At 40.3% G+C, this 27,146-nt stretch overlaps 3 protein-coding genes and 2 non-coding genes across 5 annotated transcripts; 2 read left to right on the forward strand and 3 right to left on the reverse strand.

The window, feature by feature from the left end:
- The first annotated feature begins 315 nt into the window (after nt 1–315).
- LOC141682484 (putative histone H2A.3) lies at nt 316–14,233 on the forward strand. Its single transcript, XM_074487178.1, has 3 exons — nt 316–568; nt 13,556–13,690; nt 13,864–14,233. Exons 1-3 carry the CDS (start codon nt 365–367, stop codon nt 14,077–14,079), a joined length of 555 nt encoding a protein of 184 aa, XP_074343279.1. The 5' UTR covers nt 316–364; the 3' UTR covers nt 14,080–14,233.
- On the reverse strand, nt 8,261–9,558 carry LOC141687267 (uncharacterized). Its single transcript, XM_074492475.1, has 2 exons — nt 9,034–9,558; nt 8,261–8,958 (listed from the first exon to the last, which is right to left on the reverse strand). The coding sequence occupies exons 1-2, from the start codon at nt 9,535–9,537 to the stop codon at nt 8,452–8,454; spliced, it is 1,011 nt and encodes a 336-aa protein (XP_074348576.1). The 5' UTR covers nt 9,538–9,558; the 3' UTR covers nt 8,261–8,451.
- A 2,449-nt stretch (nt 14,234–16,682) lies between the features above and the next one.
- On the reverse strand, nt 16,683–17,453 carry LOC141684510 (putative histone H2A.1). The gene is made up of 2 exons (XM_074489525.1): nt 17,197–17,453; nt 16,683–17,080 (listed from the first exon to the last, which is right to left on the reverse strand). Exons 1-2 carry the CDS (start codon nt 17,383–17,385, stop codon nt 16,871–16,873), a joined length of 399 nt encoding a protein of 132 aa, XP_074345626.1. The 5' UTR covers nt 17,386–17,453; the 3' UTR covers nt 16,683–16,870.
- A 192-nt stretch (nt 17,454–17,645) lies between these two features.
- Nucleotides 17,646–17,718, forward strand: TRNAA-AGC (transfer RNA alanine (anticodon AGC)). Its single transcript has one exon. It is a non-coding gene; the product is annotated as a tRNA-Ala (tRNA).
- Nucleotides 17,719–26,212: 8,494 nt separating this feature from the next.
- Nucleotides 26,213–26,319, reverse strand: LOC141688686 (small nucleolar RNA R71). Its single transcript, XR_012562119.1, has one exon. It is a non-coding gene; the product is annotated as a small nucleolar RNA R71 (small nucleolar RNA).
- Between the last annotated feature and the right edge of the window lie 827 nt (nt 26,320–27,146).

Below are 27,146 nucleotides of genomic sequence, written 5' to 3' on the forward strand. Positions count from 1 at the left end.
ATTTTATGAACAACTACAAATTTATTTTAAGTATAAATAAAATTTAAAATTTTAGTTTAATATTTACATAAATTTGTTGTCTGAAAAATCGGTGTATTAGATAAATTATAAATGATCTTTGGTATTTTGAATAATTTAGTAAAAATTAAAACACGTAAAGAAGTAGTACTATCTTTAATTCTTGATAGAATATTCTCATTCATGATTTATTAAAAAAAAAGAAAAAAAAATTAATAATTGCCCTACCATGTCCCGTTTCATACGATTCATTGGCCAAGTTTACCCAATCCGTTATTCGCTAACCAAAATCCCCCATATAACCGTTAAAATCAGATTCATCCTACGGCAGAGGCTACAGATCCGCATGATCGTCTCCTATTGGCCAGAACACAAAACCTCGCACTATAAATACAACGAACATATCAAACCAAACCATTCAAATCTGAAAAAGGGAGCAAACAATTTCCCGTCTCTGAATTTCATAAAAATTTTGGTAATCAGTCTCCATCCAATGGCCGGAAGAGGAAAGTCACTAGGCGGTAGCAGCGTCACGAAGAAATCAACGTCTCGTAGTGATAGTCCATATGGCTCCTGGGAGAACCACCCCCAGGCCTTCAGCTCCATACAGCTCCTGGGAGGCCTACTCCTAGGCTCCTAACTCCACACAGCTCCTGGGAGAACTACTCCTAGGCCTTCAGCTCCATACAGCTCCTGGGAGAACTACTCCTAGGCCTTCAGCTCCATACAGCTCCTGGGAGGCCTACTCCTAAGCTCCTAACTCCGTGCAGCTCCGGGAATGCCTACTCCTAGGCTCATAACTCTACGCAGCTCCTGGAAGGGATACTCCCGCACACTACCACTCCCGACCAGCTTAGTCTCGTAAGCGAAACCCTGATAAATCCCAACACGTGAGACGTTGGCCCAAGCACGTGACGGGGACAACTGTCACACATCAATCATGGGAATAATCAGGCCACGTGTCAGAGGATCCTCAAAACATTCCTCGACCAGTCCCGCGCTGACGCGTGTAAAGCATCCACTCCCGCCAGGTGCCCTCCGCTCCCAGAACCAATGGCTACGATTCAAAGGTACCAACCCCAAAACCCTACCCTTGAGCTATAAATAGCCCAAGAAGGTGAGGTTTTGGGGTTAATCATTCTTTCACACTCATATATACACACAGCCACCCTGCATTTATAATCATCTTCATCTTCCCAAAAAGCTAGTTCTTACTCTCACGCCGGAGGCGCCGCGGGACTCCAAACCCCCTTCCGGCGTTGTTTTGTAGGAACCCAGCCACAGCTACACCTCTATAACGGCGAAGGATCCAGGGCGGTGTCGAAGGAGCAGCCCCGCCACCAGGAGTTATCATTTGGCGCTAGAAGGAGGGGCTCTCCATCCTTGGGTCTCGGTGCCCCTGGATTCACCTTCATCAGCAAACTCTTCAAAGAGTCCATTTATTCAAACTTGTAAGAACTCAAGCAACCAACCCTTTACGTAAACATGAATGTTGCTCATATCGGCCACGTTTGTATGCGCTCGTTACTTTAGGCCACGTTTGTGTGAGCTCGTTTTGTTGGTTAAGCCACGTTTGTGTGAGCTATCGTTAGTTTTAATCGTTATTGTTCTAGTTTGAATATAACTTTGCGTTGTACTTCATCGTTGAATAGTCCCATAAAATCGTTTGAACTGCTCCCAGGAAGCTATTTGCTAGTATTTGTCGTTATTTTGGGTAGTTTCTGCAAATTTCATAAAGCAACCTTAGACCGATATTCTCTGTGCCATATTGTTATCATTTGTTGTTGGTGCTGTTGAGAAATGGCAAGACCAGGAAAGAATACCTCTGGGAGGCCATCTGCTAGTGCTCAGGTCCAGGATCCGGACCACTCCCAGGCTCTCGACCCAGGAGCCGAGAGAGAAACATTCCAGGAGCAACCACTACACACTCCCGTAGTGGAGAGAATTGTAAACACAAGGGATGCCAGAACCCTCATAGAGCTCAATCAGTACAAGTACACAAATGTCCCGGTAGCCGAAGAGCACATGGCTAACCTCACAAGCGATGAACTAGCAGAAGCAATCAGACTATACAGACAGGAGCAGACCCGCCTCCAAGAAGAGGCAGAACTAGAGGAGGAGCCGGAGGAATCCGGGGACTCCCAGCAATCAAAGAGGTCGGTGTTCGACCGCATTGGAGCCAAGGGGAAGAAAAGCAAAAAAGATCAAGGCAAAAAAGAAGCAGAAGCTGCTAAACAGAGAAAGTTGGAAGAAGTCCGGGAGCAAATCAGGAAAGAAGAAGAAGCAAAGCTCGAGCTAAAGATCCAAAAAAGAATACAATTAGAAGAAGAGAAGCTGTTGACCAAGCCTAGGAGCAAAAGAACCCGGAGAGACCCCACTCCGGAGCTGATTTCTGATGATGAAGAAGATGAGAAGCAGAAGGACCTAAAAGACATGATCTATGAATTGCAGAGGAAGATGGACAGAGACTCAGGAGTGGAGATTGGAGAAACACTCACTCCTTTCAGCTACTCCTTAGAAGCTATCCCCCGGCAGCGGGACTTGAAACATTACAACTTTGACTCCTTTGATGGTCTGGGAGACCCCGAGGAGCACTTGAACTACTTTGAACAGCTAGCGCAGATATACTACTACAATGACTTGACGAAATCAAGGTTCTTCGCTTCAACACTTAAGGGAGGGGCCCAGAGATGGTTCAGCAGAATCCCCTCCCGCAGCATCCATTCCTGGAAGGAATTTCGAGCCTCTTTCCTCAGGAGATTTCGGGCGAACAAAACGCACGAAATGCACATGTGTCACCTGGAGACAATCCGGCAGCACGACAATGAATCCCTATCTGCATACATGCGCCGGTTCCAGGAAGCAATCAATAAAGTTTCAAATCTGGATGAGAGGGAAGCTTTAAGCATTTTTAGAAGAAATCTGGACCCAGAGCACAACGAAAGGTATATTGTGGAGCTAGTCAATAAGGAGCCGCAAAGTCTGGCAGCAGCTTATTCCATGGCCGCCAGATTCATTAAGGAAACAGACGTGCTCCAAGCAATGAGAATGACCCGGAATGGAGGGTTCAGGAATAAAAACACTGATGACCGACCGAAAGGAGGTTACCATCAGGACAAGAAATTCAAGCAAAGCAACCAAAGCCAAGAAAGACAAGCAAACCCGGTTTTCCAAAGACTTGGTCCTAAGCTGGAGTCGAACAGCGACCCAGGACCCGTGAAGCAAGCTCGGGAGCCGAAGCAGGAGCCGGACTGGACTCCTCTCAACATGACCCGGGAAGAAATCTTGAAAGAAGTCAAAGAAAAGCCTTTCTATTATCCTCCGAAGCCAATGCAAACTCCTCCGGAGAGTAGGCCCTACAATAGGCAATGTGATTATCACGAGACCCATGGCCACAAAACCGAGAATTGCTTATCACTAAAGTACTTCATTGAGGACCAAGTGAAAAAGGGGAATATGAACAAGTACTTAGTTCGGGACAACAGCAGAGGAGAAGCACAGAAGAAAGGAAAGAATATAGTCAATGTGGTCCTAGGCGGATCCTACTCCCCACCCGGGGGCCCGGGCTTCGGCGAAGAAGTACTCTCAATCCAATCGCTCCCAGACCTGGTGATATCCTTCAGCAGCAAGGACTATGAAGGAGTCAACCCTCATCACAATGCAGCTTTGGTTGTCACTCTGGACATCTTTGATAATGAAGTAAGAAGAATGCTCATAGACAATGGCTCCTCAGTAAATATTCTATTCAAGCACACAGTGGATAGAATGCAGTTAGGGAGCGTCCGCTCAAATGAATGTCGAGAAGACCCACTCTATGGCTTCGGCCACAACTTAGTCCCGATCCAAGGAACTTTGTATCTGCCAGTCATTTTTGGATCTGCTCCTAACCAAGCGACTCATGTCATCAAATTTTATGTGATCAACGCTCCTTCCTCATACAACGGAATTATTGGCAGATCAGCTCTGACCATGATGCAAGCAATAACTTCAATCTCCCATCTCAAGATTAAGTTCCCAACCCCGACGGGAGTCGGGGAGATTAAAGGAGATTACGGAGTTGCTGAAACATGCTACAACCAGGGGTTAGTTATGGCAGAAACCCATCAAGATAACAAGAGGAAGGCTACGGTCCTTCGCAAGCAACAAAGCACGAAGAAGCACAGACCCCGGACAAGGGAAGAACCAAGCAAAACAAGTCCAGAAGAACTGGCAAGCAACCAAGTCATGGTAGTGGACAAGACAAATCGAGTCCTAGACCAACCTCGTCCTACCATGCAAGCAACCGAAGAACCTGAAAAAACAAACAACTATCTAAAGAAGAACTCTGAAGCTCGGATTCATCAAATGATCTCAAACAAAGAACAAGCAAAAATCGAAGCAGCAGTCGAAACAGAAGAAATCGAAGTAGATGCAACCAATTCAGGCAAAAAAGTGAGGATTGGGTCAGGACTCGAGGAGTCCTTCAAGGAGAGATTAGTTTCCCTGCTCCGGGAGTATAAAGATGTTTTGGCCTGGAGTCCAAGGGACATGCCAGGACTACATGAGTCCATAGCAATGCACAGCTTGGATGTCAACCCCAACAAAAAACCAGTAAAGCAGAAGAGAAGAAACTTTGCTCCAGAGAGGCAGAGAGCCATTGACGAAGAAGTAGAAAAGCTACTCAAAGCAGGAATCATCAAAGAGATCAAATATCCGGAGTGGCTAGCTAACGTGGTCATGGTTAAGAAGTCCAACGGCAAATGGAGAATGTGCGTGGACTACACTGACCTAAATAATGCATGCCCGAAGGACCCGTATCCCCTTCCAAACATTGATCAGCTGATAGATGCCACCTCAGGACATGTAATGCTAAGTTTCATGGACGCCTTCTCCGGATACAACCAAATAAAGATGAACCCGAAGGACATCCCTAAGACAGCATTCATAACTCACAGAGCAGTCTACGCTTATGTGATGCTACCCTTCGGGCTTACCAGCGCAGGATCCACTTACCAAAGAGCCATGAATAAGATATTCAAGTCCCAGATTGGGAGAAACTTGGAATGCTATGTCGATGACATGATTTCTAAATCAACAACTATACAAGGGCATTTGGAAGATCTGAAGGAATGCTTTGAAAATCTAAGGAAGAACCAACTAAAGCTAAACCCGGAGAAATGCACTTTCGGAGTAGGAGCAGGGAAGTTCCTAGGGTTCATGATTAGCAGCAGAGGCATAGAAGCCAATCCGGAGAAAATAAAAGCAATCCAGGAGATGAAAGCTCCCAGGACGCAAAAAGATGTGCAGAAGCTAGCAGGATCACTAGCAGCACTCAGGAGATTTGTCTCAAAACTAGCAGAGAGGTGCTTACCTTTCTTTGATCTACTCAAAGGAGCAACCAACAAGAAAGAGGTAAACTGGAGCCCAGAGTGCCAGAAAGCATTCGAGGAAATCAAAACTTACCTCTCTCAGCCACCAGTCCTAACTAAAGCCAAGCCAGAACAGCCTCTCTACTTATACTTATCAGCAGGAGCACAAGCCGTAGGAGCTGCCCTGATCAGGGAAGAAAATGGAACACAGCAACCAGTCTACTACGTAAGCCAAGTCCTAAAAGATTCAGAAACAAGATACCCAAGATTGGAGAAGTTTGCTTTTGCTTTGGTTACAACATCAAGAAAACTCAGACACTACTTCCAAGGGAGGGAGATCAAAGTAGTAACAAATCAACCACTAAGAAAAATACTGCACAAGCCAGAAATCTCGGGAAGACTTGTTAATTGGGCTGTGGAATTGAGCCAGTTCAACCTAAGCTTCATTCCCAGGACTGCAATCAAAGCTCAAGTTCTTGCAGATTTCATAATCGAATGCAACTTCCCAGAAGAAGACCAACAACCAATGGACATGGATCAGGAGCCAAAAAAGGAAATTAGTCCAGGAGCCTGGACCTTAAAAGTAGATGGTTCTTCAACAACCGAGAGGTCAGGAGCCGGACTCATACTCAGGAGCCCAGAAGGATTCAAGATTCAGACAGCTATATCCTTCAACTTCCCGGCAACAAACAACCAAGCAGAATATGAGGCGCTGATCGCAGGACTAAAGCTCTCCCGGACTCTAAGGGTCCAGGACTTACAAATTTACAGCGACTCCCAGATAGTGGTCAAACAAACAAACGGAGAATACATAGCAAAGGACCCTACTCTGGCGAAGTACCAAGCACTGGTTCAGAGCTATTTAGCTTCAATACCAAGCCACCAAATCCTCCAAATATGCCGAGAAGAAAATGAAGAAGCGGATATCCTATCCAAATTAGTCCGGAATTCATCAGACCTAGACTGCTCAGTCTACTTCGAGGACCTCCACAAACCATCAATTGAATCCGGAGAGGTCTTGGAAATAGAAAGCACTCAAAATTGGATGACTCCCTTCATAGATTACTTGGACAAAGGGGGACTCCCAGAAGATAAAGGAAAAGCTCAAAGATTGAAAGCAAAAGCAGCCAAGTTCTTCCTCGAAGAAGGAGTACTCTACCGCAGGACCTTCTCATCTCCTACCCTGAAGTGCATTGGCCCAGAAGAAGCAAAGTACTGCTTGGAAGAAGTGCATGAAGGAATATGCGGAGACCACATGTCTGCAAAAGCCCTAGCTCATAAGATCATAAGACAAGGCTACTACTGGCCAACAATTCATCAGGATGCAATACAATTCGTCAAGAAGTGCAAGGAGTGCCAACTCTTCAGCAATGTATCCCGAATAAGCCCAGTCCTACCATCCTCAGTCCTGTCACCTATCCCCTTCGCTGTTTGGGGTATTGATATCATGGGACCATTCCCTCGAGCAAAAGGAGATCTAAGGTACCTACTAGTCTCTATTGATTACATGACAAAATGGGTTGAAGCAAAAGCAATGAGGACAATCAATCAGCAAGACTGCATAAAGTTTATGGACAACATTTTGATGAGGTTCGGGATACCACGAGTCCTAGTATCAGACAATGGACCTCAATTCATTGGATCAGAGTTCGAGTCCTACCTCCAAGACCGCGGGATTAAGCACAAAAAATCATCAGTGGCATATCCCCAAGGAAATGGCCAAGTAGAAGTAACGAATAGAATCCTGCTCCGAGGTATCGAGAAAAGACTCAAAGAAAGCAAAAGCAAGTGGCCAGAAGAACTACCAAGCGTACTTTGGTCCTACAGGACAAGCCCAAGGACAAGCACAGGAGAAACTCCATTCAAACTAGCTTATGGAACAGAAGCAATGCTCCCTATTGAAGTAGGCTCTCCTTCCCACAGAGCAATAAACTTTGAAGAAGAAGCAAATGAAGAAGGACTCAAAACAAACATGGAACTAATTGATGAGGTCCGGGACCAAGCTGTGGTAAGAATGGAGAAGTACAAGGAGAAAACAAGAGAACATTTCAGTAAGAAGTCAAGAGTCAAAAACTTCCAAGTTGGAGACCTAGTCCTTCGAGACACTGAAGCATCAGATCCCACAAACACCGGAAAGTTAATGCCCAAATGGGAAGGACCATACAAAATCAAAGAAGTCCTCAGGCCAGGAACCTACAAGCTCTCGAACATGGATGACTCAGAAGTGCCAAACACTTGGCATGGACTAAGGCTAAGGAAATACTATCAGTAGTACAGCAAACAAAGCAACCAAAAACTTGTAGCCAATATGGCAAGTAACCAAAATGTTTCTCCTTCTATATTGTATGAATGATCAATGAAAAGCTTTCTTTTTAACTTGAATATTTTCCAAAAGCAACCACTAGTCCGGACAAGCCATTAGTCAGGACTAGAGCAACCAACTTTTACTTAGAATTAATTTTCTAACTTAAAGCAACCACTAGTCCGGACAAGCTATCAGTCAGGACTAGAACAATCAACTTATCACTAGTCCGGACAAGCTATTAGTCAGGACTAGAGCAACCAACTTTTACTTGGAATTAATTTTCTAACTTAAAGCAACCACTAGTCCGGACAAGCTATCAGTCAGGACTAGAACAATCAACTTATCCCTAGTCCGGACAAGCTATTAGTCAGGACTAGAGAAACCAAATTTTACTTAGAATTAATTTTCTAACTTAAAGCAACCACTAGTCTGGACAAGCTATCAGTCAGGACTAGAACAATCAACTTATCACTAGTCCGGACAAGCTATTAGTCAGGACTAGAGCAACCAAATTTTACTTAGAATTAATTTTCTATCTAAAAGTCCTCCACTAGTCCGGACAAGAAGATTAGTCAGGACTACAGCAAAATTCAACTTGGGAAGATATTCTAAGGCAAAAACAAACTACAGAAGAAAAGTAAAATAGCGTCAAAGAAAGCATTCATTACAAATTCAACGGCCTCAAACAAGCACGGACCAAAGTACAAAAAATATTACAAGAACCAAATATTATCAAGTCTCAAATCAGTAGCAGTAGCAGTTTTACAAATCAAATATAGATCAGGACTCCGGAGCACGGGGAGGCAGGAAACTGGGGCAAGGACCGTCGAACGGCTCCGGTTCACCTAGTCCAAGCTCAATATCTTCCTTGGCTTTGATAAACTCAGATACGAAACTATCCCAATCAGCCTCCGGACTCGTCTTGATATGCCTCTCAGCAACCAACCAGCATCGAGCTATCTCCGGAGCACCAGCATTGGCGAGAGCTCTATCATACTCCTCAGATCTCTTAAATTCTTCAATAACCTGGGCCTCCGGACGAACAGCAGACATTTGCCTCCGGAGCTCAACCAACTCGGATTTTAGGTCGGATACCTCCTTCTCCGCGTTATCAGCCCGGATAGTCACTTCATTCAGATGCTTATTCAGTCCGGAGAGGGAATTGTCTTTTACAATTATCTGGTCCCGGAGCTGACTAATCTCCGAATCCTTATCAGCAATGGTACTCCGGGAGATTTTCAGTTCATTGTAGGCCAGAGAAGCTGATCCAGCCATATACCCACCAAGCTGCAAAAAATGGAAAAGCTCAGAAAAATATTCTAAGGCAAATAAAAGCAAGAAACAAGAACAGAAAGAAAATACCTGACCCCAGAGACGGGAACACTCCTTCATTGTGGCATCAAATCCGGACTCATTCATCTTACTCCACTGAGATTGAGTCGGAATCCCAGCCATGAAGCGAGCCACCTTTTCCTCCAGCCCCGGAACAACTTCATCCGGACTATCCGATTCAACAGCTTTCCCTTTTCTAGCCCCGGACCCAGAGCCAGCTTCATAATTTTCAGCCCTAGGAGGCTTCGACCCAAGAGTCCGGAGCCTCTTCCTTCTCCGCCCAGAATCAACGCCCGGAATCTCCCCAATAGGACCCAAATCCTCAAGATTGTCAAATTCATTATCCAACTCAACATTATTCTCCGGAGTAGACTGGTTCACATGAACTTCAGGCTCCGGATTTGGGACGGCATTGCTTTGTGACCCCTCCTCGGCCGAGGCGTTCGATCCGGAGCCAGTAACAGCATTCTTCTTCGGTAACTTGAAAGCCTTGCCCAGACCTTTCAGAGCATCACTGTAGGCTGAAGACGACATGTCCGGATTGTAATGAGGCAAACCTGCAAAGGAACAAAGAAAAAACACAAGTCAAAACTGGTACGGAATCAAGACAAATAAAGATATACAACAAAAACATAGAAGGTCCGGACAAAAAGAGAAACTACTTACACCCTATTCTATGCATAGTCCTATACATCATAAAGGTATCCCGGGTCATTTGAAAACCCAAGCATTCACAAAATGCAAATATCATCCGGAGCGCATCTCCCCGGAGAACATCCCTTCGGAACCTAGTCCGGACTCCGTCGGCAGCTATATAGGGAAGATAAAACAAATCTAAGCCCCTCAGCATGATAAGCTCTCCATTCCAATGCTTCAAAGAAGATTGCTGAATCACTGGCCTATAAGAGCCCCCGTAACCGCACTCAGCAGCCCGGAACCGAAGCTCATAAAGAGGAGTCTGTCCGGACCGGACCAAATGAAATAAGTGATGCCATAGCTTAAAAGTGGGCTGAACTTTAAACTTATTACAGGAAGCAATAAACCAAGTCATCCATTTTATACCGTTGGGCGTAATCTGCATCGGAGAAACCTTATATATATACTTGCACAGGTGCTTGAGAAACAAGTGCCAGTGCGGGTTCCATCCGGACCGGAGATGCTCCAGCCATACCGGAACAAACCCATCAGCCGGCCTATGATAAATCCTTTCCTCCGGAGTCGGCCACCTCCACTCAATCCGTCGATCCAGCTGAAAGGCAGCCCGGACGGAAGAATCCTGCGTCTCATGGTCCAAAGCGGCGTATTCCTCCCTCAACTCATAGGGCTCCTTAGCCGCTATACTCCCAGCAAATTTCCTATCCAGCTCTTCCTGATTATAAGGCCCCGGATTCGCGTTCGGCTGCCTAGCGTATCCGGACCTAATGCTCCTATAGTAAAAGCTATCCTCAATTTCTTCACTCTTAGTAACGAAATACCCGAGGTTCTCAACCCAGAGCCCCTCCGGACTACACGGTACTTTTCTGGAGGAGATCTTAGCAACTGAAAGCTTCGTTATGGCCTCGGAGTCCGAAGTAGAAGCTTTCTTACCCATTTCAACCCGCTCAGAATCAGCAGAAGACTCAGAACCTGAACTAGATGGCCCCGGATAACAAGTTATGTAGGCCTTGGCAAGAGCTTTAGTCCGGACCATAAACCTAAAACAAGTGACAAAGGTTAGTCTAAAACTCCTACAGGTTATTTATCTTGAAAGCTACATGGTCCGGACTACCCTACGATTCATTTTAATTACAAGTTAAAATCGACAGTCCGGAGACCCAACAAAGAAAACACCCCTAAACAAACGCTCCAGACTGCAAAAACCCCGAAGCCATTACTCCGAACTCAAACAACACACAAACACATAAACGCAAACCAATTGCAAATTCCAAAACCTAGCCTATTAGTCCGGACTAAGTATCCAAGTCCGGACCCTAACATAAAACCCTAATTCCATAAACAATATCAATACAGAATCAAAAACCAAAACATGCCCACAAACACATATATATATACACATACATACAGCAAAACAACAACAACAAAACGCAAGAACACATAAACAATACAACCAAACAATGAGGACAACGGAAGAATCAAAGTAAAGACACAAACAGGGAAATATAGCAAAACTTACGAGACTGATATAACGGAGCGACTGGGGACGACCAATAATCAACCACAGGCCAAGCTACAGCGACAGGTAACGACGGCAAGAACGGCAAAGAAAGACCTCGAGAGAAAGAAATAAAAACAAAGAAGAAGAATTGAAGAAGCAATAAAAAGAAAACAAAGAAGGCAGCGCCTCCTTTTATAGGGGGTAAAAAACTAAAAAACCATGCCACGTGGCACGATCCCAGCCGCCCATCACGAGCAGTCATTATTGAAGAGTCATTATTACAGCACGTCTTTTGAAAAAGACAACTGTAACAATTCAAATAATTGGGGGGAAATTCCCCAAAACCGTTTCAACTTCCAAGTCCGGACTACATAAATCAACGAAATCCGGACTGGGGGGCAAGAAAAGCTCAACTCCTGCTAAAGACAACCACCTTAGTCCTGATTCGCTGAACTCAACGAAATCCGGACTGGGGGGCAAGAAAAGCTCAACTCCTGCTAAAGACAACCACCTTAGTCCTGATTCGCTGAACTCAACGAACTCCGGACTGGGGGCAAGAAAAGCTCAACTCCTGCTAAAGACAACAACCTTAGTCCTGATTCGCTGAACTCAACGAACTCCGGACTTGGGGCCAAGAAAAGCTCAACTCCTGCTAAAGACAACAACCTTAGTCCTGATTCGCTGAACTCAACGAACTCCGGACTGGGGGCAAGAAAAGCTCAACTCCTGCTAAAGACAACCACCTTAGTCCTGATTCGCTGAACTCAACGAACTCCGGACTTGGGGCCAAGAAAAGCTCAACTCCTGCTAAAGACAACAACCTTAGTCCTGATTCGCTGAACTCAACGAACTCCGGACTGGGGGGCAAGAAAAGCTCAACTCCTGCTAAAGACAACAACCTTAGTCCCGATTCGCTGAACTCAACGAACTCCGGACTGGGGGCCAAGAAAAGCTCAACTCCTGCTAAAGACAACAACCTTAGTCCTGATTCGCTGAACTCAACGAACTCCGGACTGGGGGGCAAGAAAAGCTCAACTCCTGCTAAAGACAACAACCTTAGTCCTGATTCGCTGAACTCAACGAACTCCGGACTGGGGGGCAAGAAAAGCTTAACTCCTGCTAAAGACAACAACCTTAGTCCTGATTCGCTGAACTCAACGAACTCCGGACTGGGGGGCAAGAAAAGCTCAACTCCTGCTAAAGACAACAACCTTAGTCCTGATTCGCTGAACTCAACGAACTCCGGACTGGGGGGAAAGAAAAGCTCAACTCCTGCTAAAGACAACAACCTTAGTCCTGATCCGCTGAACTCAACGAATTCCGGACTGGGGGACAATAAAAGCTCAACTCCTGCTAAAGACAACAACCTTAGTCCTGATTCGCTGAACTCAACGAACTCCGGACTGGGGGGCAAGAAAAGCTCAACTCCTGCTAAAGACAACCACCTTAGTCCTGATTCGCTGAACTCAACGAACTCCGGACTGGGAGGCAAGAAAATCTCAAGTTCTTTTAACAAAACAATCAAAAACTCATGTTCTACAAACATACCCAAATTCACTCCCCCATCCAGAAAATCTGCATAAGGGAGTGGGGGGCACATGATAGTCCATATGGCTCCTGGGAGAACCACCCCCAGGCCTTCAGCTCCATACAGCTCCTGGGAGGCCTACTCCTAGGCTCCTAACTCCACACAGCTCCTGGGAGAACTACTCCTAGGCCTTCAGCTCCATACAGCTCCTGGGAGAACTACTCCTAGGCCTTCAGCTCCATACAGCTCCTGGGAGGCCTACTCCTAAGCTCCTAACTCCGTGCAGCTCCGGGAATGCCTACTCCTAGGCTCATAACTCTACGCAGCTCCTGGAAGGGATACTCCCGCACACTACCACTCCCGACCAGCTTAGTCCCGTAAGCGAAACCCTGATAAATCCCAACACGTGAGACGTTGGCCCAAGCACGTGACGGGGACAACTGTCACACATCAATCATGGGAATAATCAGGCCACGTGACAGAGGATCCTCAAAACATTCCTCGACCAGTCCCGCGCTGACGCGTGTAAAGCATCCACTCCCGCCAGGTGCCCTCCGCTCCCAGAACCAATGGCTACGATTCAAAGGTACCAACCCCAAAACCCTACCCTTGAGCTATAAATAGCCCAAGAAGGTGAGGTTTTGGGGTTAATCATTCTTTCACACTCATATATACAAACAGCCACCCTGCATTTATAATCATCTTCATCTTCCCAAAAAGCTAGTTCTTACTCTCACGCCGGAGGCGCCGCGGGACTCCAAACCCCCTTCCGGCGTTGTTTTGTAGGAACCCAACCACAGCTACACCTCTATAACGGCGAAGGATCCAGGGCGGTGTCGAAGGAGCAGCCCCGCCACCAGGAGTTATCACGTAGCAGCAAGGCTGGCCTCCAATTTCCCGTTGGTCGAATTGCTCGTTTTCTCAAAGCTGGCAAGTATGCTGAGCGTGTTGGTGCTGGTGCTCCTGTTTATCTCGCTGCTGTTCTCGAATATCTCGCTGCCGAGGTTTGTATTATAATTTTGTAAGTAAATTTATGGTTAAATCTCGATAAATGAATACTCTTAGGACAAAGAAGTTTAATCATTTTATATTAATTTACCGAGGTTCTACTGGATATATGTATTGCAGGAATTGCTATTGCTATTGCTATTTGATTGAATGAATTGTTGTTGTGTAGGTTTTGGAATTGGCTGGGAATGCAGCGAGAGATAACAAGAAGACGCGGGTTGTTCCGAGGCACATTCAGTTAGCTGTTAGGAATGATGAGGAGTTGAGTAAGCTTTTGGGAACCGTTACTATTGCTAATGGTGGAGTCATGCCTAACATTCATGCTCATTTGTTGCCTAAGAAGGCTTCCTCTGCTTCTTCGAAAGTCGGTGCCGATGATGATTAGATTGTTTATCGTGTTATTTGTAGTGTTGGATTGAGATTAGTTTTTGTTGGAATTTATGTATTCATACAACTCATCTTTTACAAATTAAATGATATATTGTCTTTTTTATTTATTGGACAACTTTATGCCTTGCTAATGTGACTGTTCTCTTTTATTTCTTTGAGTTTTTTTTTTTTATTTTATTTTGGGGGTGAAACAAAAGATGTGCAAGTAGGTACTATGAACATGTAACTTGAGTTTTGGTTTATGAAATGATGCACCTTTACTTGTTTTCACTCTTGGCTCTAATTTGGTGTTGCAACTATGATTCTGGATGTGGATTATTCAAAATGTTATCAGATGCCTGATCTTTTTGCTTAACATCTGAAGTATTGTTGTTGGGTGCAGTTCATAGTTTTAACTCTGAAATATGATATGTGCTGATTACAGTCTATCATCAGTGTCAGTTTATTCCTTTCTCTAATAAGCTCATACAATAATTTCGGTATTTTTGTTGATTTACAATTGTTACCGGTTCTAGGTGTTGTGCAGCTCATTTCGATTAGTTGCACTTACAATTATTGAACGAGGATACCACATTGTAGTTGTAACAAACTAATAATAGCACCCACAGTTTCTGCCAGATCTTCAGCATACTTGGCAGGCAAGGTTGATTGAAAAAGCTATTTTGTGATGGTTCTACCAAGTACAAAAATTACTTTTACTTGTCCTGGTAGTAGTTAGATTATAGTTCAACTGCAACTTGTTGAAAGATATGAAAGAGGAGGTTATATAGATGATCGCAAATGCAGGGCGAAGTGATTGATGATCTACAAGAATCAGAGGTTTAAATATGAGTGTTGGTTTGGTGGGGAAATAAGCATGGAGATGAAGCTTGAAATAAGGTACTGTATTAAGTAACCGTTACAGGAAAATAGGTAAATGCTTTGAGGGTTGCAAAGGCAAAACAACAGCAGGTTACTTCAAATTAAGTTTAGACAGACATAGCAATAAGTGGCATATTTCTTTGCTTATTGACCAACATATCATAAAATAGAGTAAAAGGCTAATTGATTAACATATATAGAATAGAAGATTGCAACTTTACAGGGAAATGCCCTGGCAACATTACCAAACAGAGCATGTCTCCACAAATTTAGTTTAATTAACAACCAAACACATACATGTACACAACAAGAGTTGGTAAAGCAAAGTATGGTCGGTCCTCAAGGCTAAAAGGCTTTCTTCTGGAAAACGTTGCCATATGTGTGACCACATTATGCACTTTGTCTTTGTACATTACACTGTGACTAATAAACCAGTGGTTGATAAAACACATGGAGCATATGACCCTTAATAGAATAAACCAGCATTTACTCACAACTACCTATCATATCGTCCCAGTCTTAGATTTAGAGAAGTAGTGAAAACATAGAAGAGAGGCAGAGAATGAATGTGAGAAGAATAAGCAGTCAAGGCTCTCATTTGAAATATTGTAAAGGCTTCAAAACAACTAAACGTCTAACCCATATTTAATCTCTTTCTGATGGCAACACGAAGAAGAAAAGAGTATCAGGGAACTTCTAAGTGGATTCTGTACAGGCCTGTACCAGTTGACATTGATTACAACATATATATACACCTGATCAGTAACATCCAAAACAATTCAATCCCTTGAACAAGATAGACCACTCAAACGTTCAATACCAAATGATGCAATTTATGACATTCTCCTGATTAGAAAAAAACTCTCATCTTTCATCTTTCACAGTTAATAATTGAGCTTTGTTGCTTGATCGCGAAACTCAACTAAAGCAACAATACCAGATTCTAAATGCTGCGGCTATTCAGGATCTTCTCTGTACTACATTTCACCCTTACGGAGTCCATATTGACCTGAAGAATTCTCCAGCACTGGTACAGCACAGCTGCATAATTCCACCAGGCCACCTTTAGAAGTGCAACATTCCTTCCAAGCCACTTTACAAGGAACCAGATTGAGATAAACCTCCCCACAAAAACCAACTATATAAATTAATGAAAGAAATAATTTTGGGTTAGGACCCGGCTACAATTCCCAAATCTTCAACAAACTTTTAAAGGCACTTCAATTTTCTTATATAATTTATGATTTTTACACACACAGATGACAGAACATCAATCATAATAGATGCAGCTATTCTAAGAAGCTATCCGTGGAAGGAGACAAAGGATGAAATCAATGATGAGAAGTGATTAATGTTCTAAAAGAATCCAAGGTTTTCAATACAGGTGACGTTTTGACTCAAGCCTGAACCAGCTTGTAGTTCAGTTTTAGGTAGCGGTAGGGAATTTTGCAGCTTTCACAAAATGGATACGAGGCTGTAAATAATACAATATATATATCCTTCACAGTGAAATATTAGAGATTGCAACTGGCAAACACAAACCAAACCAAATCATCAAACAGGACATATATGCCTAATAAGTTGGTTAAACTTTGCAACAAAATCTTAATCATAAATATTATAACAAATAGGTAACAGGACAAATTAGTACTTAACTGGAAATCAGATCTTAATTTAGACAGATTAGGCATATCTCCCACTATTTTTATCAAATCAATTTTCTAAATTAGGCATATATTCTGACAAATATTATAAATTCATTCATCCATTTTATAAAGAAATCAGACAGATTTGATTCCTATGCACATACTGCTAGATCAGAAACATACTCTATCTATTAAACTAATTCAACACTACATAAACGAAATATAACCCACAAACTCTAATTCTTTTGATTTCAAAGCTCCTTAAACCACCATAAATCTCTAATCTTCATCAACAGAGGGCTTAGAAGAACCGGTCTTCTTCGGGAGCAAAAGGTTGTGAATATTGGGCATCACACCTCCATTCGCAATCGTAACATCACCAAGAAGCTTGCTCAGCTCCTCATCATTCCTCACCGCCAATTGAATGTGTCTTGGCACAATTCGAGTCTTTTTGTTATCCCTTGCAGCATTTCCAGCCAATTCAAGCACCTGTACACAAACAAACACACAAATTCAACATTTTTATACAACAAACCCTAGAAATTGGGGGAATTTAAAGAAACCCTAGAAAATTGGGAATTTTTGTTTGAGGGTGAAATTGGTACCTCAGCGGCGAGATATTCGAGGACGGCGGCGAGATAGACCGGAGCGCCGGCGCCGACACGCTCGGCGTACTTGCCGGCTTTGAGAAAACGAGCGATACGACCAACGGGGAATTGAAGACCGGCTTTGCTGCTACGAGATGTGGCCTTCTTTGCGGCTCCAGATCCGAGAGTTTTGCCCCGACCCGCCATTGGTTTCAATTCAGTTGAGATTTGAGAAAGTTGAGAGTGTTTGTAACTACAATCTGTAGATATAGATCAGCGAATGATATATGTATGGGTATATATAGTGAGTGGGTGTACAATATGGACCAATTACATTAAAGTACACGGATCACGGTTTTCTACCGTAGGATAGAAGGATCATCCAACAGTTTGGATTCGTTGTTGACTTGGCTTACATCATGCTATTTTAAGGATGTTTTTATCTTCTCAATATTTAAATTATCAGCGGGGATGTAGCTCAGATGGTAGAGCGCTCGCTTAGCATGCGAGAGGTACGGGGATCGATACCCCGCATCTCCAACATTTTTCTCAATCTGCATTTTATTTTCACCAAAGTGGTCATTTGACCATTTTGCGGTTTACGGGCTTTATATTTCTGAAACAAAAGGCAAAATATACAAATTGGTTGGTTAACATCAACATCAATCCAACTATTAGCTCTTCAACCACATTTTAAAGTTAAAGACTATTTAACCACAAAAAAATGCAAATGTTTGAAAAATTATTAAATTTAAATTAAATTAAAGTAATTCGAATTATTTATAATATTAATTAAGTATGACTTAATTAATTTGATAAATATTGATATTTGAATACTAATATTAATTATGAAATTCAGTTTTAAATAATTAAGTGTGACTTAATTATTATACAAATAAAAATTTCGAATTAATAATTAACTCCTAATTAGTTAAGAGTTATAATTATTTTTCTACTCTCTATATTATACTAAAACTCTAGCCATCAAGAGAGAAGATGGAAAGAGCAGGAAAAAATTAGTTTGTACTTAAGTTCAAGCATTCGTGTGGATATCGATAAAGTATAGATCTCGAGAGCGGGATGCGTGATGATTGAACAATCTTTGGATCTCCATTATTTAACCGATTTGTAAAATTTCTTAAGGTAAACACTCTGATCTACGAATTAAATATCTGTTTTTCGCATGGATCCTACGGTGGGTTTCAAAAATTATGGTTTTTCACGTTTTTAATTACTGTTTCCGTTGCGTTTATGTGCTCAAAACCCTTCAATGACATCAGAGCTACTTGCGAAAAGTGTTTAATTCGTTTATGTATTTACTGATTTTATGATGATAACATGTATACAATATTCCATGACTATTATGTATGCGATTTTGTATGTTTTACATGTTGTTATGTTTATATAGGCGTATGTATGTATATGTTTTGAATATATGATATTCATGAGAGTTGTATAATAATATGATGATTATATAATCTGTATATATACTGATATATACATGTTTTGTATTTGTTCTAATTATAAGAATCGTATTTGATACGATTCTAAATCGGATGCATCGAATTTGCTAAAATATGTGTCTAGTGTTCGATATTGGCAAACGAATACTCTATTTCGTATGGAATCGAGCGTCTGAACGAAACTGATAGCTAAATCTATCATCGACTGATATGTAAAGGCGTTTGACGTCGTTTAAACCCTGTAATATGCGATTTTATGTTATTAGATCTAATTTCGAATTTTCTGATTTTTGCCATATTTGCTTTTTATGATTAGATCATGACAGGTATGATATGTTAAGATCATATTATGTGTTTTAACATGTTCTTATGTGTTAATTGAGCATGGTGGATGGCTATGGCTTATGACCTTAGGTTAATGGTTTTGGTTTTTTAAATACGGTTTGCATGTCGTTCGATCTTGTAATTATTAAATCTCGAATATAACTCGAGTTCTTCTTGTAAGTTCATTAGATTAGTTTTTTATTTCATTCGTGTAATATACATGAAGACATGAATATTTGAAGATCAAGGAAGGGTAATCTCACATGGAGGCCATCCAAGAAAATAATACAAGAAAGAAGACATGTAATAATTAGCTTGTATTTATTTTTCACCTTAGATGGGCCTAGATCTTTGCACTTTACATATATATGCACATATGATGAATGTATGTGTAGAGTAGTTTATAAACATGCATACTTAATTAGATTAAGGATGTATGTATTAGATACGACACTCATAACATGCTTGCTAAACAAGATAAAATCTGTAACGACTCAAGATTTTAAAATGAACAAACGATTATGATATTCTCGTGTTTATGAAACACATAATAAAATACAATTTTTTTTAATTTCTGACATGGGGCGATTTTGTCAAAAGCGAGTTTATTGAACTTGTAAGGTTGTGGGTTTTAAGCGAGATCGTTATGACTCCCTCATTACCTGAAAATCAAACCATTGACGAATATTGATTTGAAGTATTTTATTCATGAAAAAATTGGGAATCTCTTTATGATGGGATCATGATCGTTTTAAAATTAACAAAATCCTAAATTTAATATTAAGTTGATCAGATGTCTTCCAATGAGTCCAATGCGTTAACCCCTGGATCGATAAGGAGTGGGTTCACCAAAGCGAAGTACTCCCATCTATCGTGGGAGATGTGTTGAAGTATAATGATATTTTTTGACTATTGGGTTTGACTTAACTAAGTTACCACAATAGGATTGTGAACTTAGAGGCATAGGGTTTGGCGAGATTTATTAGATAAATATGAACAAATGTTGTTCCGCCAAACTATCCAAGAGTTATATAATTGATATAATTGATAAATTTTGTCTACCTAAAAATCATGTTTTAGGAGAAAAGCCAAAGTTGACCTAACGCATGGTAAATTATGGATCTTGGCTCACTAGAATAGATATAGAAGATATTCTTTCCGAATTAATAGTTAGGGCTATTGATTTGATAAAAATAGTGGGAGATATATATTGTGAATATATATATATATGAAAAATCACTTGAACATAATTTAATGATCATTTATAGACTAAGTCATTTTATGCACTTTAATATTGTAGATATCAAATGACAAATAACACAAATAACTTCTCTATTTAATAGTCCTTGAGAAGGACAAGTTGGCATGAAATAATTTCCTCAATTGACATGGAAACTTGAGGATTGTCCTCAGGTTCAAGGATGTCACTCAAACCCCTCCCTTATTTCTTCTAGCTGAGAATGAAATATGTGTTGAACAAAATGCTTACCAGAAGTAAATTGATTATGCAACTGATGTTTCATGTCTCATACTTGTAATTATGAGTGCTGAACTTTAGAAGCAATAAGAGCATAATGATGCTTATGATATGATTGAGCACCTTCAAAGGATGTTTGAAGGATAGGCTCGTCAGAAAGATGTGACAATAATAAGGCACCATACTTTTGCATTAATGGGAGAATGATATTCGGTTGGACCATATGTTTTAAATATGATAGGTTTATGTACCTTGATATTTTGGGTTTCAAGAATAGTCTAGAGACTCAGCTTGATTTGATCAAACAATCTTTGAACAACTTATATTCTGAGTTTGTTAAAAACAAAATGAATGAGATAGACAGAACACTCACTGAGTTGTTAAGCATGTTTAGAACTGCTGAAAATAACACGGTAAAGGCATGAATTACGTCCATATTTATGATGTACACATGGAATGCAAATGGGAAAGGAAAGTGGACATGCAAGATGAAGATTTGATCTTATTCGATGCAAAACCAAAGACCAATCCCAAAGAGCTTTTGAAGCCTGATAATGGTGTTGCTAAAGGAGATGATTGTCATTTCTGTGGAAATAACTGGATGATTGGAAATTAAATTATTGAGCTTGTCTAGAAGATCTAAAAAAGAAGACCAACAATGGTCAAGCTTCAGGTATCGGGTTAAAATTGGAGTAAAAATTGTTGCTCTAGTTGAAGGAACTCGATACCTAATTTTGTCCATAAGGAGAGATTGAGCACTTGATAAATTGTAATTACTTGCATGCCTTTAGCGGATACATTAAATCAATTTTTGTCAGGACAAGAAAGGTTCTTATTTTAATTAAATAAACAATAGTTGTTTATTCTATTTTAATGAATAGGCTTATATTGTTGCACAATTAGTTAACAATTTATATGTTCTAAGATGACTCAAATCAAACATTACCTCTAGCATTGTAGTTAAGCCATATAAATGAGAAACATATTTTTGAGTTACATATAGATGGATACTTGGATAAGTTTGATTTTAAACCATACGGAAGATGCGAACTTTGTCTCATTGGCAAAATGACTAAAGCTTCTTTTACCTGATCAGGTGAAAGGGCCACCGCATGATTAGGTATTATACATAATGATGTATATGGTCGAATGTGTATGATGGCAAGGGGTGGCTTTTACTACTTCATAACATTTACTGTTTACTTCAGTAGGTATGGAAATGTATATCTTATGAAGAACAAATCTTATTCTTTTGAAATGTTCAAAGAATATAATGATGAAGTAAAAAACCAAACAGAGGAAAGTATAAAAGTTCTACGATTAAATCGTGGAGGAGAATACTTGTATCATCCTGATATTTTATAATTATGTTTAGCTAGATTATTTGATTTAATTATTTATTAATGTCAATGTGTTATAATTAAATTAGTTTGTGTAAGTTTATTTTTATATTTATAATCAGAATATTGTTTTAAGAGTGTTAGTTAAAAAAACAGTAAGGCTTTTATTAAAAAAGAGTGAGGATTTTAATTAAAATAAGGGGGAGAAAGAAGGAAGATAAGAGTTAAGGTTTGCTAAAAAAAATAAGGGTTTGCGTTATTTTGATCAGAGAAGAGAGGAGAGAGGGAGAAAGAAGAGAGAAAGAAAAAAAATAGAAGGAGATGGAGATGAACATCAAGAACTTTTTGGAGGGTTATAAATTTGGAGTTTGTGGAATTGGGGTTCTTATGATTTGGGGTTCTGAAATCATTGTTAGCATTCTCGATAACTAAGATCTCGAGGTACGAATATCTTTCTTGTACTCTTTATTTTTGTATTTGAATTCGTGTGTGCGGATATTTCGTTATTCTATCAATCTTGTTGTAGTTAATCGAATTCTTGTGCCTCGGTTCTAGTAATCTGAATTCTTGTAAAATTCGTAATTAATTCTCTGTTTATTGGATTACTGTGATTCTAGACTGGTTGGAAAGCTAATTTGATTATCTTTGTTTTTCGTTCTTTAAGTTTTCTGAAATTATGCTTGTAAGTATCTTGAAATCTGCCTTTTCTATAATCTGGTGGGTTAAGTTCTGCTTGTACGTCTTAACTTCCCAAATTCATTGTAAATTTATTATTTCTTCAAAAATTATGAGCGATACCATTCTAGAAAACATTTTTCGACATCTGCATTTTATGGTCGCCGCCCGACTAAACATACCAATAGTCACCAGATTCATATGAGCTACTGGGGAGTAAGCAATGATCTCCTATGTCAGACTTTGCACTTTTGCCTTCAGACTTTCTGAACCCTTTCTTATCAGCACTTACACCTTTCCGGGAAAACTTCTTTCCCTTTTTGAATTTCTTGTAGGCTATCTTTGTGATACCCTTCACCATAAGAGCACACAATTTTATCATCTCTGCATCATCATCCATTTCAGGTAAGCTTTTAGTTTCTGAATCATCATCATCAGAATATGATGACTCTGAATCAGACTTTATGATGAGAGTCTTTTCTTTGCCCTTCTTTGAGACATCAACTTTAGGAGATTCCTCCTCAGACTTAAGAGCAACTATCCTTGACTTTCTCCCATGTCTCTTGCTCCTTTGATCCATCTCAAGTTCATTAGTCTTGAGCATACCATAAATTTCATCAAGAGTAGTTTCATCAAGAGCATAGTTGTATCTTATGGTAGTAGACTTTAAATCCCAATTTTCAGGAAGAGCTAAAATGAAATTCAGATTTGAATCTTCAAGATCATATTCCTTGTCCACCAGTGACAGATCATTCAAGAGTTTGACAAACCTGTCATATAATTCAGTTAATGACTCGCCAGTTTTTGAGTCAAAGTGCTCATACTCTTGAGTGAGTATAGTCCTCCTGTTCTTTTTGATTGCATCAGTTCCCTGGCATCTTGTCTCCAAAGCATCCCATATCTCCTTTGCAGTCTTACAATTAATTACCCTGTTTGACATGACATTATCAATGACACTATGCAGCAAATGCCTTACCCTTGCATCCTTGGCAATAGATGAGATGTCTCCAGCTGTGTACTCATCTTTCTCCTTTGGTATGGTCTTTGCTGGTTGATCTACAACTACAACAGAGAGCTTGGTTGGCTTATGTGGTCCTTCATTAATCCTATCAAGGTATTCTGGATCTGTAGCTTCCAAAAACATAGTCATCTTCACTTTCCATATGGGATACTCAGAAGATCTCAGTATGGGAACACTAATAGTCTCATATCGACTGTGGATTTGAGTGCTTTTAGTTTCTTCAGTTTTGGCGGGCTTGGTTGGAGTTTGTGCTTCTTCAGACATGATTGTTTGGATCTTTACTGTATGTGTGTTAACAGATAAGCTCTGATACCAATTGTTAGGTCACACAACACTGTAGAAGGGGGTATAATACTGTGTTATTACAATCAAATCGATCTTGAACACAAGTAACAGTAAACAGATATATTCAATATAATAAACTCTGTTACAATGGAACTGTTCTCTCTTAGTGATGAACAAATATCACTAAGAGCTGCTAGATTACAATGAATAATGTATCTTGATAATGATAACACATATAGTGTAAACCTATGTCTGTGTTTATATACTACACAGTTACAAGATAACTTCTAATTGATATGGAATATAATTATGTCTCCTAAAATATATCAATCAGATATCTTATACAAGTCTTCCAATCTTCTAATTCTTTTCATGCATATCTTCTTTTGTTTTAGTCTTGATCTTCTACTTTAAATCAGTTTCCTTCCTTAACTATAAGTCCTCCCGTACTTAAGTTCTGATATGACCTTAAGTCCTGATATTATCTTCCGACTTTCAGTAAGTAATGATTCCAGTAAATCCTGATATTTCCTGTTTGTTAAGATCTAAAAACTAAACATGAAACATATTAGACATGACATCTCAAATATATCTAACAAGTTTTTTTCCCAGAAGGTCAGTGCACTCGCGCTGTGTTAGCGTGTGCCCGCGCTGGGATAGCGCGCGGCCGCGCCGGGTCATTTTCCAGGAATCCTGATTTGAATAGAAGATCGATTTGCTGAGCTTCTGGACGATTTGGGCTTCTATATAAAGACTATCTAAAGATGATTTTTACAACATAGATGAAGGAAAAGACGGCGAGAAGACCTAAGAGCACAAATACAATGAAGGAGAAGAAAAGCTTATTTTTACTTGTGATTTTTTAATTGAGTTGTAATCTTGGATGCTTGTTTTCTTGTTTATTGAACCTATTACTCTTGTTTAACGTACTTTGATTATATATTCAGTTTATAAAGACTTCGTTTATTATACCGTGCTTTAATCGAAACCCACGATGATGATGAGTTTGATTATGGGCTAATCATTATCGTGGGGTTCTAACAGATTTACTTATGGATTTCAATAGTTAACTTGTTTTGATATCTTAGTGTGTGGTTATTGTATGATTTCCTAGTATTAGTTGTGCTTATTCGTCTTATGAGCGTCACAAACTTATAAGATAGCGTGTTAATCTCTATTGAAGCGAAAGTAAATATAAGAGTTTAGAACTTGCCATGCTAGCATAGGTTCATGTATTTGTTATGCATGATTCGTAAGTAATTTTAAACATCTTACTTGCCCTATGTAATCATGATAGATAACTTGCATATTAAACCGTTACGTTGTCAAATTCTATAGACTTATAGGGTCTCAATATAATTGGTGTCTATTCAGCTTCTATCTCTTTTATGGATGTTTAGTAGTAGGGTATTCGTACAACAAAAGTTAGCTTTACTATTTTCGTGTTATCTGATTAGTTGTCATCACCATTACATGCTAAGGTTAAGAACAAAGGCTATTGAATGAAGTAGTAATGAAGTTATAATCTCATGTTTGTCTCATATAAGTAATTCAACCCTCTTATTCTCTTAGTTAATGTTATTTAGTATAATCACTTAGTTAATCGTAGTCATAAACAATCTCAACTTGTTATCATCTTAGTATTGAATAATAACCATACCATTGTTGTATAAGTGCATAAATTGAACTTAACCTAAAAGAGTCTTTGTGGGTACGAATTAGAAAGAATTTCATATTACTTGCGAACGCGTATACTTTCGTGTAAAATTAACGCATGTTTTCGTCCTAACAAGTTTTTGGCGCCGCTGCCGGGGACTCGTGGTTTACTTTTAGTTTATATGCTTGAAATTAGTGGTCGTTAAAGTTCACTTACTCAGATATTTTACTTGTTTGCTTGTTGCTATTTCAGGTACTCTAGAGAGCGTGTATGCTAACGCGTTCTCGATCTTGCAAGAGAACACTGGATAAAGCAGAGGAAGTAGTGGAAGAAGTTCTTGTTGAGGAGAAGGTAGAAGAAGAAGTCTTAGTTGAGAAAGTTGAAAAAGAAGCTCTTATTGTAATGGGAGAACTAGAAGAAAATCTAAAAGCTTTGATGGATTACTCTCAACCGAAGATCAATGATATTCAGTCTAGCATTGTCAGACCAGCCATCACGGCTAACAGTTTTAAGATCAAGGCTAGCATGATTCAAATGGTGCATAACTCAATCCAGTTTGGGGGTTCTCCAACGGAAGATCCTAATATGCATATTAGAGATTTCGTCGAGATCTGCGACACTTTCAAATTTAACAATGTTTCTGAAGATGCTATAAAGCTAAGGCTTTTCCCCTTCTCTCTGAGGGATAAAGCTAAGTGTTGGTTGCACTCTCTACCACCAGGCTCTATCACCAAATGGGAAGATCTTGCTCAAAAGTTTCTTACTACATTTTTCCCTATGACGAAGACAGTTGCAGTCAGAAATGCTCTTACTTAATTTGGGCAGCAATCTGGAGAGACTTTATGTGAAGCTTGAGATCATTATAAGGAGATGCTAAGGAAGTATCCTCATCATGGGATGCATGAATGGATGATTATCAACTGCTTTTATAATGGCTTGGGAGCATAGTCTAGACCCATGCTTGACGCAACATCAGGTGGAGCCTTATGGGCTAAGAACTATGATGAAGCTTATGAGTTGATTGAACTGATGGCTGCTAATGAATACCAGAATCCTTCTCAGAGACTACCTCAAGGCAAGGTAGCTGGAATTCTGGAGGTAGATGAAGCTACTGCTATAGCTACTCAGCTCAAGGCTTTGACGATGAAGGTGGATTCTTTGGCTAATTATGGTGTGAATCAGATCACTAGTGTTTGTGAGCTTTGTGCTGGTGCGCATGAGATAAAGCAGTGTGCTATTTCTAGTGAATCAGCTCAGTTCGTGAGCAACTTTCAGAGGTCGCAGCAACCAGTTCCAACCACCTATCATCCCAACAACCGCAATCATCCTAACTTCAGCTGGAGCAACACTCAGAATGCGATACAACAGCCTCATCAGCAGTATGCAGCAAAACAATACAACCCTCATGGTTTTCAACAACCGCAATATGCTCCAAGACAACAACTCCAACTGCAACAATCTAATGAAAAATCTGAATTGGAGGAGTTGAGGCTCATGTGCAAGAGCCAAGCAGTTTCTATTAAGACCTTGGAAAATCAAATTGGACAGATTGCCAATGTCTTGTTGGATTGTCAACCTGGTACACTACCTAGTGGCATAGAATTCCAGTCAAGAAGGAAGCTAAAGAGCATGTTAAGGCAATTACATTGAGGTCTGGGAAGTTTGCGAATCCCAAAAAAGCTCAAGTTTCGGAAGATGATGTTGTGGCTGAAGAAGATTTGTAGAA

Source organism: Apium graveolens, chromosome 9 (genome assembly GCF_009905375.1).
Source record: "Apium graveolens cultivar Ventura chromosome 9, ASM990537v1, whole genome shotgun sequence".
NCBI lineage: Eukaryota > Viridiplantae > Streptophyta > Magnoliopsida > Apiales > Apiaceae > Apium > Apium graveolens.